The sequence below is a fragment of the Crocodylus porosus genome, unplaced genomic scaffold (genome assembly GCF_001723895.1).
Source record: "Crocodylus porosus isolate Cpor-Errol unplaced genomic scaffold, CroPor_comp1, whole genome shotgun sequence".
Taxonomy (NCBI): domain Eukaryota; kingdom Metazoa; phylum Chordata; order Crocodylia; family Crocodylidae; genus Crocodylus; species Crocodylus porosus.
In genome coordinates, this window is record NW_017728909.1 from 1,452,109 (window position 1) to 1,473,199 (window position 21,091).

The 21,091-nt window shown below is 42.1% G+C and overlaps 1 protein-coding gene across 1 annotated transcript in view; it reads right to left on the reverse strand.

The window, feature by feature from the left end:
• Positions 1-3,541: 3,541 nt before the first annotated feature.
• The window catches only part of ONECUT2 (one cut homeobox 2), a 43,748-nt gene continuing 26,198 nt past the window's right edge, over positions 3,542-21,091 (reverse strand). The window contains exon 2 of the mRNA XM_019532492.1: positions 3,542-4,392. Coding sequence (XP_019388037.1) covers positions 4,106-4,392 — 287 coding nt within the window. The 3' untranslated portion in view covers positions 3,542-4,105. The remainder of the gene's footprint in view (positions 4,393-21,091) is intronic.

The window sequence follows — 21,091 nt, forward strand, 5'->3', positions numbered from 1 at the left end:
GTACCGAGAAAATCCAAACATTTGAAGCAATTTTAAAATACTCCTTTTGAGTTAGAGGATTTATTTTTCATTGTTCATAGTTAACTACCCTACCTACACCTACTGGCCTAGAATCAAATGGGAAAAAAAAAGATTTACCTTGATTCTTGAATTAAAAACATGTTTTTAAAATTATTTTAGCTGACTGTTTTTACCTAACTGGGGCTCTGAGAAGCGAGGAAGCTTAGGAATTGATTTCCAGCCCATACTTCATACTGTCTCTCTACTGAGGATTGGCCATTTTCTGCATTTTTATTGGTGAGATGAGGAGAACAACACTTATAAATTTATTGGTAAAAATTTTAACACCTTTTTGCTACTTTGGTTCGAAGCAATCCAATGGCCAGTCCCCAATTCCCCTAGTCATGTCATGTAGAGACTTACAGACTGTGATACTATCAGTCAACCTAAGGCTACTAGTGGCTGCCTCAGACTATGAAAGTGAAGTGATAAGAGATTTTACCTTGCCTGCCAAGAGATTTTAGAAAATCCATTGGGTTTCACGGCACATGGTGTAAAACAGTCTTGGAGTTGTAAAATTTTACTTATTCAACACTTCTCTTTTACTCTTTAAAACATCAAGAATCACTCCAATTTTCCAGTATAAATATGAGGAAAATATGGCACATTCTCTTTGATTTTAGGGATATGGCATGCAAAGGACAGAACCCATCCACATGTCAGTGTGTTTAATGAGTAAATACCCATCTATATGAAAAACTTATCTAGCATAGCCACCTCACTTTGACCACACTACATAAATAATGCCTGAGATCTTATTTTTTTTGTTTGTTATCATAGAAAAAAAACAGTAAACTTGGGACAAGAAATTATGGACTGTGGATTAACAAAAATACTGTTTGTCCCCTTTATAAAACAGCAGTGTTATGGAACAGAATCTAAGAAAATGATTCTGAGAAACAACTTTGTATGATACTACCATAAAATGTAGAATAACACCATAAAGATGCAAAATTACCACTTTGGTCAATATGATACTTAAACATATGCTTAGAGATAGGCCTGAACCAACCTTCCCAGATCTAAATACACTTTGGGTCAAACTTTGGAGATGAAGTCTGAATCAAAACTTCAGAGCTGGACCCTTTTTCTACTCAAGCCAACTCAGATCTTTAAACCCAAACACCTTGATACTTTGGGAACATGTAGTCGATACATGAGTTTTGCAGTTCAGCTCTGTCTCTGTCTCTTGCTCTTTGTAGAATCAGGTATGATCTGCTCTCTGGCAAACTTGTTAAGAATATTTTTCTGTCATTTTGACTGCTGATCCCAGTGTTCCTGGGTAACAACTTTGAGTTTATTTTTTTAGAAAAGTTTCTTAACTATCCTTTCATATAGGGAGATCTTCTGTTTTTCTTTTTTTCCTTAAACTATGTAAGAAGTATTACCTGGTGGTATTACTTTTGCATGTTATCTGAAAAGCAGCCCTAAGTTTGAGTAGAGATGGAGCTGAAATGAAAAACTAGATACATTGTTTTTCAGACTACTACAAAACACTGAGAAAGCTGAGATCTGTACCAGCTCTCAGCTGGTCTTATTAGACCGACTTCCGAATTTGGTCTAATAACTATTACATCCAGCAAAATAACCCAAAGAACCATGATTATTGGAAGCTCATATTTTTTGTCCCAATTCTGTATCTGACCTTTGTGATTCAGGCTCTTCTCTAGTGATAAGAAGTACTTACAGTGAAATCTATCAGTTTCTATAGTTCAAGATTCATACAAGGGGAAAGAGAAGAGGATCATGTCAGTAAACCCTTTTTTCCTATATGCGATGGTATTTAAATCTTTGCACATATAAAAGACCAATTCTACCTGTTAAAAGAAATAACATTATAACATACTCATATGGATACAGAAGACAGATTAGTTTAGTATCCCATCATCTTATACTTGGAGTCCATGGAAACCTTCAAAGGCTTCCATGTGGGGTTAGAAACAGAAAAAAACTCAAAATAAATAAAACCACTCTTTTTGTTGCTGAAAGAAACAGAATTGATTACCTTTATACAGATCAATGGTGCTATAAGCATTTTAGCCGTGCAAGAGGAGATAATGAACTGAAACAAAAGTTGTGAGAAAGCCTCATCTTTGGTATTGTAGCTGTTGAGGTTTCGGTTGCTCTGTTCCTTGTTCTTTTGAAAAAACTGCATAGGCACAAATTAAAGACAATCTTCAACTTTAAGATAACTGAGTTGTCAAATGAAGCAGCAATCACATTGGCTTTACTTTGTTTTCATTCTTGTCAACCCTTTCTTTGAAATCTGCTTCCTAAAATGTCCAAGATGTCTGTCAAAACACAGTGTGTTATTTGTTTGTTTCCTGACGTGCTTCCTTGGTTTTTTTTTTTAATTTTATTTTATTATTTTTAAATGGAACAGTTTGTTGCAGAAGAAGTAGGTGCAGAAAAAGTTTCTTTGGTTTCGATTAAGTAGTACATAAAAAAAGTCTCAAGTGTCTTTAAAGAATCATTACAGCGTTTGGCTTGCTTTTGAACACTCAACTGGTGTTCCAAAAGGGGCCATTCACTGGTAAATATGCACATCGAGTGACCATGGCAAGTTCAGTGATAAGGATTGCTTATGGTATTGAAGACTACGGTAACTGCAGCTAGTGTGGCTGTGTTAGCTCTGCTACTCCACTTACAACTCTGCTTGTTTTTTCAGCATTCACTTTCTGCTCAATTATATAGCAAATCAAAACAAGAGATTTATGCTTTGTTTGGTGTATGCAAGACTCTGATTTCTAAAATAACCACAATCTGGTGGTGGTGATGATGATGATGATGAAAGATAATGGCAAGTTTAATAGTCTTTGGTTTGCAGTATGCTATCTTTGGTGTGCTGTGTTTTTATCAGGTTAGATGAAGTGGTTGGAGAGGATTTAACAATGTGATGAATTTAGATGTCATATTTAAGTCATATGCAGCATATCTAAAATGGTCAATGATATCCTTAAAGAGGTTGCTATTTGTTCTGCAAGAAAGTACCACAGAACTCTAATCCAGAACAGATGAAACAACAAAAGTCTTGAAGTATTCTTCAGTGAAAATGACACAAAAAACGAGAAACAAGAAGCATAACTAAAAAGGGCATATTAACAACCTTAAAAAATCTAGCTCTTACAAAATTTTGTGTTTGTTCCATGTACTGTAGCAGTTAAATTGACCTCCTGAGTGTGCATCTGCATTATGTACAAACACAGAATTTGTGACAAACTGCAAAGTGTGCTTGAGGCTTATGTGGTCACATACTCTTCACTAACGACTTCACAAATTAGAGCATTTTTGAAAGAACAGATGTAATGAATCCAGAACCATCCCATTTTCTATATCTATTGTCTTTGTGCTTGATACTTTGAGCTCAAGTGAACTGATTATTACTAATCCAAGATCAAGCGAGTTTTTACTGATAAATTTTAGAAAAACCCAAAACTTAAACTGGATCATTTGCCCTGCCCCTCCCCCCCCTTCCCCCATAAAATGCTTAATAAAACCGTGCCTGAGTTTAAAAAACAGGTTCTTGGATTTTTAAATTTCTCTGTCTTAAAATTTGTGCTCCCTTCTCATATTGTTGTATCATGACTGTGAACTTTGGTATAGTGTGATGTGGTGAAGCTAAGCATTCTGAAAAAGATGAGGTCAGACATGTTTGCATTTCTCCCGTGTAGCAACCAACTCCAAGTGTGATCTGCAGTATTTTGTTGCTTTTTCATATTTTAAGTCTGTTTCAGTTTTCAAGGAGAAATCTGTGTCATGAGTGACCCACTTATGTTTCAGACCTGCTTAATCTGTCTTGAGTGTAATATTATACTGAAAGAGATTAATTTGTGACTTTAGCCTTCCAAAACTGACTAAATAGTCATAAAAAGTGTCCTATGTTTACAGCTAGGCTAGAATTACTTTCCGAGAGAATTGTGCTTTCCAATCACCAGTGAAGGGCCCCACCAAGAATCCTTTCTTTCATCTTTTTTTCCTTTTTTTCTTTTTCTTTTCTTTTTTTTTTTATAGTTGAGTTGTGCCCAATTTAGATTCCTTTCTTCAGTCATGCTTTGGTACAAGTGCTGGAGGTTGAAGAGGATCCCCCTGTACTCAAATCGTCCTGCCATTTCTCAAGACTGCGCCTCCTAGCATTCATGAAGAAGTTACTGACAGTGGTAAGTTCCAAGCCCAGCTGTTGGGAAATGGTGATCTGCATTTCTTTGGATGGACGTTTGTTCTCCTTGAAGATGGCAAAAAGTGTTCTGCGTTGAAGATCGGTGAAAACTAGGCGAGATTTCTTCTGGGAATTGTTCCTCTCTTTGTTCGGTTCTTGTTCTTTACGTTTGCATGCTTGGGGAAAAAAGAGAGGGAAAGAATCAATGTATGCATAAGTACCAATAAACTGAGCAGGTGATACATTGAAAACATTGATAAAGCTTTAGAGTGGATGTAAACTGTTAAACTTTATTGTGCAAATTGCAAGGTTGTCAATAACTAACTTCCTCAGGTTCATCTCTTAAAAAGGCGAGTCACTAATATGGCTACTGTGGGCAGTAAAACCATATAGATCAACATCCTGAACTAATACCGAGTGAACAATTAGTACTGGAAAAAAGCTTTCTAAGAGGAACGGTAAATAAGGGTTGCCTATGATCCCAATCACAGCTGATAAGGTCTGCATTTTCAAAAGTGACTAACAATTTTGAGTTGATTTTTAGAATACGCCCTCTAAAAAAATCAGGCACTCTTCACATCTCTTCTTTACAGTGCCTGCCAAAATTGAGGCACTCAAAATCACTAGGTACTTTGAAAATACAGGCCCTTGGATGTATCAGTCTTCCTATTACAAATTATACCTTCTAAGAAACACATAATTCTATTGTAAAATCTGCTGTACATTAAGACTTAGAACACAAAAATTTAGGCTAGAAAAGAAAAATCAAGCCTATCTGTATATATCCAATTGGTATTTGAAGTATACAGCCTTTTTGGAACAGATTTGGAGCAGATAGCCTTTTCCTAGCCCTAAAATTTCAAATATACTCCAGTGAACTGCAGAGGGTGCTGCACCATGTGATGCTGAAGGCATTAAACACACAAGCCTGCCATGTTAATATAAAATTGGAAGATCTGATCATACATAAGCCAGAACCCACTGCTCCACAAAAGCCTCACCTCACCATTCATTTGGGGCTCTGCGGATTGAAAGATATGTCAGTACGGTGTAGCAGTTTGAAGCTAGCAGTCAACCACTTTCTACTATGATCTGTCAGAAAATCAACCCCATTTCCATAAGAAATTCCAGAGAGATTAGCACTGACAGTTCTAACATTAATTCCAGGGCTTGAGAGGGGAGTAGTAAAGCACTAGTATGCCAGGATTGAGAAGATGCTCGTACTGACACAAAAGCACATTATATTTTAAAATCTTTGGCTATTCCTCCCTATCTCAAGGTGTATGTCTGGACACAAGATAACATCCAATACCTCTACCATGAATTAGGACCTCTGTCTAGATTTTAAATGTATTTCTGTGCTTGACAATGCACACAGCTACCTAGTGGGTTTTCAAAAACATCCAGACATTGAATTCCTATTGGCTTCTTTGTGTGAGAATCCCAGTAGATGCCTACCTGTACCTGTTTGGTTGTTGTTTGGAACAAAATTTTCTTTAATTTTTCGCTTTTGACAGGTCTTTGTAATTTGCAGAGAGAAGATGATTTGGTCCCAAATGCTGTCAGACCGATATGTTGATATAGTAGGAGAGAAAACATTATCTAATGGTTAAAACAAGGGCATTAAGTAGGTACAGTGAGATGTTCCATTTCCAGCTTTGCCACTTAGCTCTTATGTGATCTTGGACCAGTCATTTAAGGCCAGATCCTAATCAATCTTATCAGTCCCCTAACAAGATGTAAGTAGAGTTTAGATACCTAAATCAGAAAAGATCCAACTTGACACAGCTGTTTCACTGGAAAATCACTGGCTTCATTAGGCACCTCCATTTTGGTTTTAAAAGATCCCCATGTTTTGAGACTTGAGCTACTGCACTGACCAGATCATGCACCCAATTTATCTAATTTCACTGGAATTGGCTTTGAGAAGCAACTAACTTTGCCTAAATTGTGGATGACACCAAGCTGGGTAGGAGAGTAGACATGCTGGAGGGTAGGCCTAGGATTCAGAGAGTTCTAGAAAAATTGGAGGATTGGACCAAAAGAAATCTTACGGGCAGACATTCAAAAAGCCTGAACTGATTCAGTCTTTGCAGGTTAATCTAACCTGTCTAGGCTGAACCGGTTTGTAACCGTACAGATAACCCCTCTGAATTGAAGAAATTTAGTCCTGCAGTGGCAGGGGGCACTACAGCAGCTGTCCCTTCCCTTCCACAGTGCTGAGCTGAGGGGGAGCATGGCTAAGCCCTGGCAGGATGCTCTGATTAGGGAGGGGTGCCTCCCCCACTGCTCCTGACCAGCCCAGCAGGGAGTTGATAACACAGTGTTTATCACCCCTAACTCAGTGTTTATCAGCCCATCAAGAAAACAAAAGCCTCTCTCATTAGTTCAAACTCTTCTTAAACAACTTTTTCCAAGAAAGGAATGGAGGGACATTACCAAGCTGCCTGTTGATTTACTCCAAAAAGCCCTAAGCAGACACTGTCCTGTCTGCCTTTGTCCTGTCTGCCTTACACAGACACGTCTCTGCATTAGGTGGAATAGCACATGCTGGCTACAGTCCATGCTCTGGGAGAGGGGAGGGGGGATTAAGCAGGGATTGGTGAGGGGGGATTGGGTAATGGGGAAGCCAGGCAGATCCTGCTGTGCCTGCTGCTTCTATCAAAGCTGCAAACAGGAGGCAAAGGGGAAGGACCAGCTCAGCTCTCTGGAGCAGACAGCCCCACCCAGGGGTGTAAAGCATCTGGGATTCTGGGAGACTCCAGTTTAAGTTAAACCAGGAAGGGGTTTGGGACAGACACTGCATAAACCTATTTGAGCCAAATCAGTTAAGTCTGATACTACATTCAACCAGGTTTATCTTAAACAAGTTTCAGCCATTTTCAAACTAATTTATGTGCACCAAACATCTGTTCTGTTACAGGTTTAAACTTAAAGTGATTTATGTGTAATGTCTGTACCTAGCCATGAAGTTTAATAAGGACAAGTGCAAAGTTCTGCACTTAAGATGAAAAAATCCCATGCACAGGTACAGGCTGGAACCTGACTGGCTAAAGCAGCAGAAAGAGACCTGGGGGTTACAGAGGACAAAAAGCTGAATATGAGCCAGCAGTGTGCCCTTGTTGCCAAGAAGGCTAATGGCATACTGGGCTGCATTTGTAGGAGTGTTGCCAGCAGATTGATGGAAGTGATTCTTCCCCTCTATTCAGCTTTGGTGAGGCCATATCTGGAGTACAGCGTCCAGTTTGCCCCCCCACACACTATAGAAAGGATGTGGACAAATTGAAGAGGGTCCAGCAGAGGTCAACAGAAATGGTTAGAGGGCTGGGGAACATGAATTATGAGGAGAGGCTGATGAAATTGGGCTTATTTAGTCTGGAGAAGAGAAGACTGACGAGGGATTTAATAACAGCCTTCATCTACCTGAATGATAGTTCCAAAGATGATGGTGCTAGACTGTTCTCCATGGTGGCAGATATCAGAACAAGGAGCAATTGTCTCAAGTTGCAGCAAGGGAAGTGTAGTTTAGATATTAGGGAAACTTTCTCACTAGAACAATAGAAAAGCACTGAAACGTGCTTCACAGAGACGTTGTGGAATCTCCATTTTTAGTGGTTTTTAAGACCTGGGTAGACAAAGCCTTGACTGGGATAATAGAGTTGGGAATTATACAATCACAGAGAAGTGGGCCTGGACGGGACCTCCAGAAGTCATCTAGTCCAACCCCTTGCCTGAGGCAGGACCATCCCAATCAAACCATCCCATACAAACCATGAACTATACTCTACAGAAGACTACCATCAACCCTGATACAACATAGACCTAACACCCTAACCTGCCACAGGTAAAGCAGGGGAGCCACAGCAGCCAATGTCCTTCTTCAATATATGATCAGATCATGGATAGCAGGCCATGCCCTCCACTACAGAGCAAGACAAAAACCCCCACAGTCCATACCAATCTGACCATGAGTAAAATTCCTTCCTTACACCAATATGACACTCAGTCTGACCCTGAACAGAGGGGCAAGACCCTCTAGCCAGGAACCGCTGGCTTTGCTCCCAGCAGGAGCATTGGCATAACCAAGACAAAGTCTCTAGCCTTGGCTGTAGCTAACACCTGATTAAAATCACTGTGACACATGTTCTAACAGTGAATAAGTTTTTTCTGGATATCCAATCTAAACTTACTTTGCTGCAAGTTCAAGCCATTGGTCCACATCCTCCTATACAGTAAGAGAGAAAAAGTGCTTTTCTGCTTCTTCATGGCAACTTTTCAAGTATTTGAAGACTGCTATCATGTCCCCTCTTAAGCACTTTTTCTGGAACCTGAACATGCCTAGCTCCTTTAGCTTTTCCTCATATGACTTGCTTTCCAGTTCCTTTATCATCTTTGCTGTCTGCCTCTGGACCTTCTCTTACTGCTTCACGTCCTTTTTAAAATGTGGAACCCAGAACTGCATACGGTACTCTAGGTGAGGTCTAACCAGTGCTGAGTAGAGAGGCACTATTGCCTCCCATGTCTTGCACCTCATCCTTCTGCTGATGCATCCCAAAACCACACTCGCTTTTTGTGCGGCTGCATCACACTGAAGACTCGTATTGAGTTTGTGATCTACCAAGACTCCCAAGTCTTTCTCCATAGTGCTGCCATCCAGCCATGTGTCACCCATTTTATATTTGTGGTTTTGATTATTCCTCCTGAGATGTAGAAAAATATAGAATACTGCATGAATTTGCACATCATCCTTGCACATGTGCCATACTAATTTTGTTTGGTGTTCCTGCTTTGAGCAGGGGGTTGGATTAGATGACCTCCTGAGGTCCTGTCCAACCTAATTTGTTATGCTTTTAAGTCCTTGATGCCTAAGAGAGGACAGACTATATTGTATCTAGTGGTTATTTAGTATTGAGAGTATGCATAAAGCTCAGCAGAAAATGACTGATGAGGAAGAGGAGGAGAAGCCCATCTTTTGCCCTATAGCCTTGCCCAGGAAGTGGGAGATGTGGTTTCTAGGCTTCACTCATTCTAAAGTCTCCCCACATCTACTTCTTAGGAAAGCCTGATCAAGAAGAAGCATAACTCCATAGCCAAGTGTTTATAGCACTTCATTGGGAGGAGGAAATCCTGGGTTTCAGTCTTTGCTGCCAGACTGTTTGCTTTTAAAATTAATAAGTGATTAGTTAAAAAACCAGGAATTCCCCGCTGATAGGAATCTAGGTGATACAGATCAGCTTTGGGAGGAACTTAATAGTCACTTGATAGGAAACCTAGGTGCCTAATCCTGTTGGCTAGGATAACTCACGTAGGGCAATGGTTGGTGATAGTAAACAGGCAGCTGGCTGAAACAACTGAGCTGAGGTCCAAAGCAGGGTGTCTCTACTAACCTAGCTGTTGCTGCGGCCACTGCCACCATATCTTTTTGCAGCCCAGCTGTGATATAGGAGAAGTGTCCCTCCCCCCGCTAACAGAACGCTACTGAAGTTCACTGGCTCTGCAAGCCGGATAAAATGGCTCTGTGGGCCAGATTTCACCCACAGGCCATGCATAAATTACAAGCGTTGAACTGCCTAAGTGGAAGCATCTTAGAAATTGATTATGTTCTGGCCTCAGTCTTTCTGTGGCTCAGCTTTGCCACCTGTAAATTGGCAATAAGGGGATACCTACCTAATGGTTGGGTTGTGAGGTTTAATTTATTAAAGTTTGTGAGGCTCTTTCAATTCCTCAGGTGGAAGTCCCTACAGAAGAGTAAAGTTAATAGTATTTTTGTAATGCTCATTCACACCATTCAGAGTGCTTATGGTAAATGCAATGTAGAGGGGGTTGAAGTAGTAATAGTAAAATTGTAACTAGTAATACAAACTTTCACTCCAGCCCCAAGTGAATTAAAGAAAAAGGTTTAGAACCATTTGGACGTCTTTTCTCATAACCTATTATGTGTCATTTATATCTGCCTCTGTATCAGCTGGGACAAGAAACAGAGATGTTTAAACATCCCCAAAGTCCTTAATGTTATTTATAGTCCAACTCATAACAAGTAACAGAAATCTTTTCAAGAAAATGTATTTCCTGAGATTTCCAGACATTTCCAGATGAGTTGTATAGATGTAAGAAGTTCCAACTGAGGTAGTGATCAAAAGTCTTGATGCTTACTAACCCCTGAACTCCTACATCTTCTGAAGGACCCCCCACCCCCCTCATTTTTATTGCAGATGTAAATGGTGGATATGATGGAGGCCTAGACATAGGCTTTTAATATTTCCCATTTTAAAGCATAGACAATTTTCTCTGTACTGATTCTGATGTGATTACGTGGGTCATAAGGGTTCACCCTCATGGCCCCAATTGCAGGATTGCATCCTACATTAGTAAATAATTATTTTTTAAATCTGAGGTGATCTGGACAAAATGCTTGTAGCTCATGTGGCCCTGAACATGTGAGAAAACCCTTGGATAGATAGGTATTTGATAGATGAGTATTAGAAAAGTAATATGCCCTTGGATCATACAGTCTCAAAATAACAACTTTTGGATCAAGCACTGAAAGAAACATTGTCAAGGTTGCTAGGTCCAGCTTTCATCTTACCTTTTCTTCTTGTTTGTCACAGAGTCCATGCAATTCTTTCTTGCTTTGCTCCTGGAAGGTGCAGTGCACTCTGGCCCTGGTCCAGCAAAGCACTTATGCACATTCTCAACGTTGTACGCAGGAGTGACATGGGAGACAATAGGACTATTCACGTGGTTGAAGTTAAGCACATGCTTAAGTGCTATGCTGGATCTGAACCAGAATGCTCAGCCTCTTGCAGGACTGAACTTGTGTGTCAGTTCAAACCATCCCTCTCCCAAAATGTCTAAGCACTAGTTCTCTTTAAACATCAAACCAGGAAAGATCAATGTCAGTAACTCCATCTGCCCAACCAGATCAGGGTGCAGCAGAAGACAACATATGGAATGTATGAAGACTGAGTTCAGTTTCAAGCTTATCAATCAGAAAGTAAAAAAACAAACAACCAACCAACCCCCACCCAAAAAACAAGGTAACAAACCATGGGTGTTTTTTGTAATCACTAAATGCAATCTCTATCAAGTGCATCACCTTCAGGATGCAGGATTCCATTCTGATGCATTATTTGAAGCATGAATCCATCTTAAAAAGTTACACTGGAAACAGCTTTGGGCAGCTTCATATTCACTGGTCCTCACTGACTAACACACCACATTTGCTCACTAAGAGTCCTGTGCAGAGCTCTTAAACATGTCTTTATGAGGTATGTTTCACTTTGCCTTTTGCTTTAGTCTTTCTGGTTCTTAGGGGGTGCATTCACACATTCATTTAATGCACTTTTGCTACTGCACATTAAGTTTAGTACCTCTAGTCTGAGGTCTAACTGAAAGGGCATTAGGCTGCCCTAATGAGCAGTAGTGAAAGTGCATGCTTTTTTATTTTTTTGCAACTATCTAATTGGTCTAATAAAAGATATCACTTCTACCAAGAGTTCTGATTGCATTTTTAGTCACACTTAATGTGCAATAGCCTAATTTTACTGTGCATTAACATGTTATTATGGTTTTTCCCATGAAGTTCTAATGCACAGCAAAATAGGTTACTGCACATTCACATTGGCTGGTAGATGGGGCTGGGAGGAGGAGGAATACCTACTGTGCAGCTTTTGGCTTATTCTTCTCTCTCTCGCTCTCTCTCTCCTTCAGCTGGCAAGGAAAGGCACATGAGAGCAGGGCAGGGGAGGATTCGAAGGTGGGCTGGATAAGGCAGCTATGGGGTGGGATAGCTGAGGACTTTCAAGTTTTTTAACCTCAGCCTTGTTACTCACAGGGCAGACTACAGCAGAAGTAATCTGGCTACAATTTTTAAATGAGACGGCCTGCTTTGCAAGGCTCTTGCCAGGCTCCTCTCTCTCTCATGAAAAATGTACTGGCTCAGCCAGCTCCCTCTGATAGAAGAACTACTTTCAGGGTAGCTGAAGTTGTTCTCTCTCCTGCTGGGTGTGTAGAAGTTGGAGTGTATGGAGGGGTGTCAGCAGCCTTTTTGTGCCTAGGGAAAGGGACAGCAGCCCTATTATGCGGTGAAGGGGAGAAGAGGGGGAGCAGAAACATAAACTATGTGTGGAGGAGCAATGTCAGCAGCATCAGCTCTGTGTGATTATGAGGAAATCTGGTTTGGCACTGGGTGAGGAACTTACTAAGCAAATTAGATTTTTGTGGGGGAGTGTGGAAAGATTCATCACAGCTTTCTATGGAAGGTGCTGCAAAAAACTGCATGTACTTGTTTGATGAGAAAGCAGTTTCTTGTTAGACAGATGTTTTCACCCTTCTCAGAATATCCAACAGCCTGGTGGCTCGAGAAAATCTTTAGGATGGGGAAACAGAATTAGGTCTTCCTGATACAGAGCTGTGAAGTGAATCTGACTTTCATGCGCACAACTGGTTATTCTGGAGCATATGAAGCCTCGTCTTTCTCTTTCTGCTTTTTTCACAAAGCACAGTGAAAAGTCTTGGTTGACGCCAAATGGAATTTCCCTCCCTCAAAACACAGGAGTTTTCACGGGACAGCTAAACCTTTTCCTGTTTAGCTCTATTTAGCACTACTCTCCCTTGGCTAAATCACCACAAGTACCCTAAGAAGGGACTTTCTCTTTGGTCTGCCTCCAGCCCATTAGCAATGTGAGCAGCAGTCCTTTTCCCTACAACTTCCCTTCCCTCCATCAATAACCTATCCCACTGGTTAATTCCTACAGAGTGAGGAAGAATAAAATATAGTCAAATACTAACATAATCTACCAGTTATAATGTGATGAACAATTTGGAGCTATTGCAGGTCCTTCAGAAAAGCCAGTGTCTTCAGATACTCAAAGTTAGTGGGACTGCCCACAAATCACCGAGGGCACAACCTGAAGACAATATGCTAACACTGGTGTGTCTGACATAGCTTGCATGTATTACAATAAATATAGGGCACACAAAACTAGTGTAACAATGGTATTTTTAAGGGTGAAAAAACACTTTAATGGTCAAATGTTATCACAAGTCTACGAGTCAAAGAAGGCTCCTGGTGTCCTGGACTTGCGCTGATTCCAGTGGGCTGGATAAGGCAGCTATGGGATGGGACTCTGAGAAATGTCATGTCTTTAACCTCAGCCTTGTTATTCATAGGTCAGACTATAGCAGGAGTAACCTGGGGAGAACAGAGGCCTGAGTCTCCCCACACACCAGTTTTATATTGGTGAAAGGCCATTTTTATTTTTTATACCAATAGAGGTGAGTGGAAGAAGGCATGCAGCGATGTCATGACTTTGACTGTAGTCTGAAACTGTAGGACAGAATGAACTGTAGAGGTTATTCTGTACTCATCTGGCACCTTGTACATGGTCCATCTAAGTTATCAGGGTGCCATACAACTGTTGGTGCAGTACTTGGTAACTGTAGAAATGGATCTGTATTGGTGAAGCCTGGTGGGAGCTGGAAATACTGTCTGTGAGATGGGGACCTCCCAGAGGCACTTAGTGAGCATCTCTGGTTGGCTGGATTGAGTCGAGGTCGAGGGAAACAGACTCTGCCTCCTCTGCAGGGCTCAGCTGCCTCTGCTGCCTGCGCTGGAGCGGGGGCACTCCTTCGACAGGACCATGGTCAGCAACATCAGTAGTTGAGGCTAGTCACAGTCCTTTCGGGAACCCTCGCTACATCCACATTTGGCTCAGGCCTTGCAAAGGAACTGGCACAGGCTTTTCCCTCTCTGAGCCCTCTTGTCCTTTGTAGGTTACTGACTGAGGAGGGATCCAGGGCAGATCTCTCATACAGACAATCTGTGCATGGTAACACCTCAGTCTGCATGTGAAGGAGGGAACTTTTTCTTTCTGGACACCTGGCGCATTTGCTCTACCATAAGAAAGTGAGAGCTGGCCTTCCACAAAGGAAAAATGAGGTTGTAGCCCCATATGCCTGTCTTAGTTTCAAATGGGGATTTCTTATGTGTACCCCAAGAATATCTTGTCCCATGTCCTTCAGAAAAAAATCTCTGCAGCAACTTACAGCAGTGGAAGCAAAGGGGAAGTAGATAGCCCTTCTTTGTGAGGACAGAAAAAGTACATCATAGGCCAACAAATTTATCTCCACCTCCAAGAGCATCAGGATATGTTGAAATTCATAGTCAATATCTTAGAATATACCCAAAAATTTCAGATGAATATTGATTATCCATCAGATACTGTTATCTGCAGTTGGTACATTACTCAGTGCTAGTGCAGGTAAATATTTATCCTGTAAAATCATATCTGACAATCAACACATATGATTCATTTCAGATAAAGCTGTTAAGAGATCTCTTATTTGCTGAACTACAGGAAAAAACACAGTCCAGATCAATATGGTCCGCCTTTCCCTAACACCACTTGGTTTCTAGCCCATGCTTACTTTATTAGGAAATGCAAATCCTGCAGGATTGTATTTTCTTGCATCCTAATTTTTTTGTTTATGGCATCAAATAAAAGTAATCGGAGCATTTGTTATGCCTGACCTATCAAAAGGCAAAACCCTATATCCATTTTAATTCTCATGTGCTTTCTCCCAGAGTACATTTTTAAAAAGCTAAGAAAAATGAAAACAAGAAAAGCAGGATTACATAATTCTGTGATGAAACTAGATCACATAGGAATAAGGTTAACTAGTTAGGGCAATTATTTTCAACCAGGGTACCCAGGAGTGCAGTGAGATCTTCTGAAGGGTGCCAGGAGACAAGCCAGATGTGAGGAGATAAGCAGATACATTCAGGCTCAGGCTCAATTCCTGCCTGGCCATTCTCCTGTCCCTGCAAGGAGGTAAACATTGCAATAACTAAATTCATTTTTGAAATGGGGAGCTGCTTTAATTCATAAATGTTATGTGGGGGTTCCTTGAGTCTACTGAGAGCTGACTTGAGTCTAAAAAGGTTGAGAACCACTAGTCTAGATTGTAACTGCTACTGTGTATGCTAGTAACACACTAGCCACAGTAGGTTAGTGCAGGCAAATCTGGGCTGCTGTGGCGAGACCACTACTGATGCCCGAGGCAACTGTTTTAAAGCAAGTTCAGGTATCTCTGCACTTCACAAGTTACTATTGTGATTTCAATGAAAATGCACACTTAGAGGCTCATAAAACCAGCATCCTTCATCCTCTGGAGGATGTCACATCCACGTAAGAGTAGACCAGCTCTTTAGCTGTTAACTTCAGTGTAGATATGGCCACTTACATCATGTGGGAATCTGGTCCGTTGATACATCTTGGGGCCAAGGTGTGAATATCTGAATCACAGTGCAGGTATTGGAGCTTAGATAAATACAAGAAATCTGCAGAGACTGCTGTGGATTACATTTGTAAATAGCATTGTGAGATAATTTTAAAAATAGATCCTCAATATTTCTTAATCTTTCACAAGCAGATGCTGGTGGCATGCTTTGCTTGCACAGAACCTAACACTTGAAAGCAAGCTTTGTTTGCACAGCATTATGTTTTCCTGCAAGTTAATCAGGATTGGCTTACAAATGGGGAATCAATAATTAATGAAATGTCATCCACCAATTTACTGCTTTTCTGAAGTTTAAAAGCTGACAGACTTTAGAAATATTGGATATAAACAGTTACCAGTATCTATTGCCTCCATATTGGAGGAATCTTAAAATGATGCATTATTTCATCAGATATCACCACTAATTTGTGTGTCTGGAACTAAAATATATGCATATTTTCTGGTTTTCTTCAGTTTCACCCAGGCTTTCATCACAAATTGTGTCTCTTGCTGTACTCCGATCACATCTTTTGATCAGTCAGTGATACCAGTACTCATGCTCCATCTGTTCCCACTGCTAGCTCTTTTCGTGCTTTCCTGCACTGGTAGTACATCAGCATGCAAATCCTATCTAAAATCCCAATTTGGGTGCACTGCCTGCAAAAAATTAATGCATAAAAATCTCCCCAAATCTCTTATATTTCATGCTCCTTATTTTTGTCTCTGGATAAAGTGGGGTGAAAACTGCAGGCATGCTAGCCCCTGCTGAGGCCATGAAGCCTGCCAGCTTTCAAGGAGATCGGTACAAGTGTTTCTGGGAAACTACACCTCAAGCTGCTGACAGGCAAAATTCATGTCACTTGCTGGCAGCAGCAGCCTCCCAGCATCCTGTGCACAGCTCTGGGGGCCCCCACCCCCGGGAGGGCTGTGGGGCTGTGTCAACTCCTCCTGGGGGTGCGGGGCCTTGGATCTGTGCTCAGGATGACAGGAGGCTGCTGCTGCCGCCCAGGGCCAGCGCTGGGCGCAGCCCACACCCAGCACCAGGAAGACAGCTACTGCCGGTGGCTCCAGGCAGCTTTCTGTCACCCTGTGTGCAGATCTGGGGGCCTGAACCCCTGGGGGGCTGAGCTCTGTGGGGCTGGCGGAGCCACTCGAAGGGCAGCCTGGTGGCGGGAGGTGGGGGAGAGCCAGGGCTGTATTCTGAGCAGCTCCACCACGGGCTCTCCCCCACTCCCACCACTGGGCTGAGCTCCGTGGGGCTGGTGGGGCACAGCCCTGGCTCTCCCCCACTTCCTGCCACTAAGCTACACTCCAACCAGCTCCTCCAGCCCCACAGCTCTCCAGAGGGTGCGAGCCCCCAGATCTTTATGTGGGATGACAGGAGGATGCTGCTGCTGCTGCTTGGGGCCAATGGCAGCAACGCAGAGGCTGCACCCAGCGCCGGTCCCAGGCAGCAGTGGCAGCCTCCTGTCATCCGGCACACAGATCCAGGGGCCCACACCCCCAGGAGGGCGGCGGGGCGGTGCCAGACTCCTCCCGGGGGGCACGGCCCCTGGGTCTGCGCAAGGGATGACAGCAGGCTGCTGCTGCCGGTTGGGACTGGTGCTGAAGCCAAGCCCATCTTCGAAACTTAAAACGTTTAGAAACTTTTGAAATATTTCAAGTGCCCTTGTTTAATTTCAAAGCTGTTTTGAAGGCTTTTGTTTTGTTCTGATTTTGCTGTTTGGGGCTCAAAACATGTCAAACCAGCTTGGAGACAAAACGTCTGTCGAAATTTCACACATCCCTAGTGAATATCTTACCTCGTCTGAGAGAGCTCATATTACATCAGCTCTGAAGCTGCCCCAGAGTAACACCCTTATTTTATCTGTCTTGTTGAGGTTCACCAAACCAAACTTCATCGTGTTCCTATCTGATTCAGACACAAAGCTATCCAAGATCCCTGACTAGATAAACAGGAAATAAAATAACCAAACTGTGTTGCAGATCAAACTATCTCACAATCTGGGCAGCTTCACAGAAACACTGAAGATCAGTAATTGCATACAAATATACAGGACCTGAAATAAGGGAACTCTTGGTGAGGATGACCTAACACTTCCCTCTGGGACATCTCACAAAGCAAAGGATGAAATCACCTAAAGAGCAATTCCATCTACTGTTGTCAGAGTAGGCTGGTCAGCAACACCTCATGACCAGTGATAGTAAAAGCTGCTAATGGATCTTAAAAAAAAAACACACAAACCAAGCACAGTATAAATAGCTGTTCTTTATTTATTAGCAGGAAGAGTGCATCAGCCAAGGAGAGCCAAAAACTAGACTGGTATAGAGAAGTCTGCATGAAAATAAGAAGAAAAAAATCACATTTGTAGGATTTTTAGCATTCTTAGGTAACATGCTAAGACAAAAATGTTCACAGTATATATGCGAGTGGATTGTCAGATATGCTGCTGGTGCTACCTGAATGACAAATACCCCTGTTGGAAAATTTAGTACCTCTAAAAAAACTGAGATCAGAATCTGACTCATAGAGCAAATTCGGACTTGTTCTCATCCCCTGTTCCAGTGGCCTGTGGAAGGGGGTAAGTAAAATCCAGGTCGCCATCCTGAGTCAGTTAATGCAGAACTGACATGTCCAGGGAAGAGACAGCAAAGTGCATATTACTAAAAGACCTCAAGTGGCAATGTTTTTTAAGGAGGAAGCGTCAACAAAGAAAGGTAGCCCACATGGTATTACTTCTTTTTATGCAACATATGCAGATGTCAGTGTAAGTCATAGGGAGTTCATATTTGTATGTTTGCAGCATGGAAGTCAAAGAGGAAATTGCTTAAGTTTACAATTACTGTTGAGACAGTGCTTCCTCTCCACTTGGCCACCCATTTGCTCTACAGTTGGCTTCATTTGAGAATGCAATTTTTTTGAAGCCTGATGGAAAAGTGTGGAAAATGATACTCAGAGACCCCCTCTCCTAAGACATAGCATCTACACAACAGTCATGGAAGTTAGGAACCTTCCAGCAGCTTTTGACTGCTGGGGGAGGTCTTACTAACAAGTCCATTGGTGATCTGTAGGCCCCAGGGCAGTCTTCTGGCTGGAAACCATGGTTTCTTATCTTTTTGTGTACATACGGCAGCACAGACCAAACCAGGTACAAACAATTTGCTATTTCAGGGCAGTGTTGACATGGTTTGCAACACGTACACCCTCATGTGAGTCACCCTACCTTGTCTCAGCAAGGTAGCTCAGAGGCCTACCACAAAGCCAGCAACCTGTCCCCACCCTTTCCTTATGTGTCTAATAGTAAAAAGAGGTGATTTTGCATATATTTTGTCATATGCTTTGGGATTAAGGTGTATAATGTTGTTGTTCTACTATCTGGTTGCTTGGGCCTGAACAAGTTCCCAGATTTGTTGTAATACAAATAATGGTAAGGTCAGGAGTACCATTGTGCTAGCATATGCACATAGTTGTACATATGCATATAGTATGGCCCTATGTTGGCTAACCTACATTCTTAATAGGTTAGACCAATAGTCTGATTCTCAGCCAGGGTGCCAGGGAACCCTGGCATGTCTTGAGATCCTTTGAAGGGTGTTGCATGGCACCACTATTAGGTGTCCATACATGATTCACAAAATAAGCCAAGAAGCTGCATCCACACATGGTATGGATGTTTGGTTCCCTAGAGACAATTAACGGCAGTGCACCTTGCACCGCTGCTAGTTGTCCCTGGGGCATGGTAGGGGAGGCTGAGGCCAGCACTGTGCTGGTCCCAGCAGCCTTACCTGGGGTCCTGGGGTCTTCTGGGGCTGCAGCAGCAGTGATTCTGCTGTGCGGAGCCTAGCCAACAGCCTCAGCAAAGCTTCACTGGCTCCACTTTTGAGCAGTGCGCGCTGCCTGTGCATGTGCTGCTCCATGGGGTTTTTCTGACCCCTGGACATCCAGGGGTCAAAAGAACCCTCCACGCTGCTCCCCTGCAGTGTGGAGAACAAGAGAACATGTGGTATGTGGCACCACAGATGTGTCTGCCATGCCACCCACTGCACAGCTGTTCTTGTCTGGACGTGGCCAGAGATTTCAACTAGGATTTCACAGTGTTAAAAACACTGCCTGTTGTGGACTTTATGAGGTCTTTGCAACAGAAGAATTGCTCTATTATTTTTTTATAGTCAAAAAACAAGTAAATGCTAAGAGCTAGCATTTTCTGAAATTGCCTAAAGTCTAGTAAGGGGTACCCTGAATCTACAAAGTACCTCTTTGTAGATTCAGTAACCCAGTGGTTGAGAGCCACTGGGTTATTTCTGTTCTTAGAGGAGGAATAGATGCACAGGGAGACTAAAGACCAGAATTTCAAAGCATCTCAGCTCTCACGGTTAGGGTCACGTTTTCAAGAGATTTTCAGCCTACATGTGCTTTTGAAAGTCTGCATGTATGTATTCTGAGAGTAGCTACTGGGTTGTGAGCTGTTTTGAACTTCTCTGGTCCTGAATGTACTCTTGAAAATCTGAGCTCTTTTGAAAACCACATGCTCTGTGCAAGGTCACATAGGAAGTCTGTGGAAGAGCCAAGAAAGGAATCCTAGTCTTGTGTCTGACCACAAGATGTTCCTTTCTATCCGTATGTCTGCACTTTGGCAAAAATCAAATTTAAATTTATATCGAACTCCATGTAGACCTTTGCAACCAGCTTCTTTTCTATAAAAGAGCCAAACAATTACCTTATGCTTAAATTCTGGCAAAGTTTAGATCTGGATCCAAAACCTTATGGTTGACCAATAATACTCTAATGCAGGAGTTGGCAAGGTTTTTGGGCAGAGTGCCACAAACATCAACAACCTTGATTTGTAAGCCAGGGGTGGATGCCGGGGAAGCCATGAGGGGCCTGGTCCTCATTGTGGTAGTGCAGCCCTGGCCCCTTTCCCGCTCTCCACCCCAAGGCAAGTGCACCAAGAAAAATGCCTTTGTGTGCCATGCTCTGGCACCCATACCAGGGGTTGCCTACCTCTGCTCTAATGGGATAAATCAAGATCCAAACACCCCAGAACCTTACATCTCAGACTGAATTTGAGTGGTAGTCTGGATCTATCACTAATTATTATGGAAGTCAATAAAGACAGGTGTGAAGTACCACATCTAGTAAGGAAACGTCAAGTACATGAACACAACTTTGGAAACAATTAGCCAGGCAAGGGAACTGCAAAAAAGGATCTGATAATCAGGGTGAACACAAACTGAAGAGAAGTCAATGATATAATGTTGTTATGAAAATAAAGGTGAATCTCATCCTGGGATGTAATAACAGGAATGTCATAGGCTAGAGACTGGAGGTAATTATTCTAATATACGCTGGGGAGGCCTCAGCTGGATTTATGTGTACACTTTTGGTCACAACATTTTAAGAAAGGTGTGGGCAAAATTGGAGAAGGTCCAGAGGGGAGAAAAAGAACAGTGCTAGTGTCAGGAAACATAACTTTTAGGGAAAAGAATGAAAGAGCTGGGTTTGTTCTAAGACATGAAGACTGATAGGATACATGACAATAGTCTTCAAGATTGATCACTGTCCTCTTTTAACAATGTTTCTTTATGCCTAGTGGG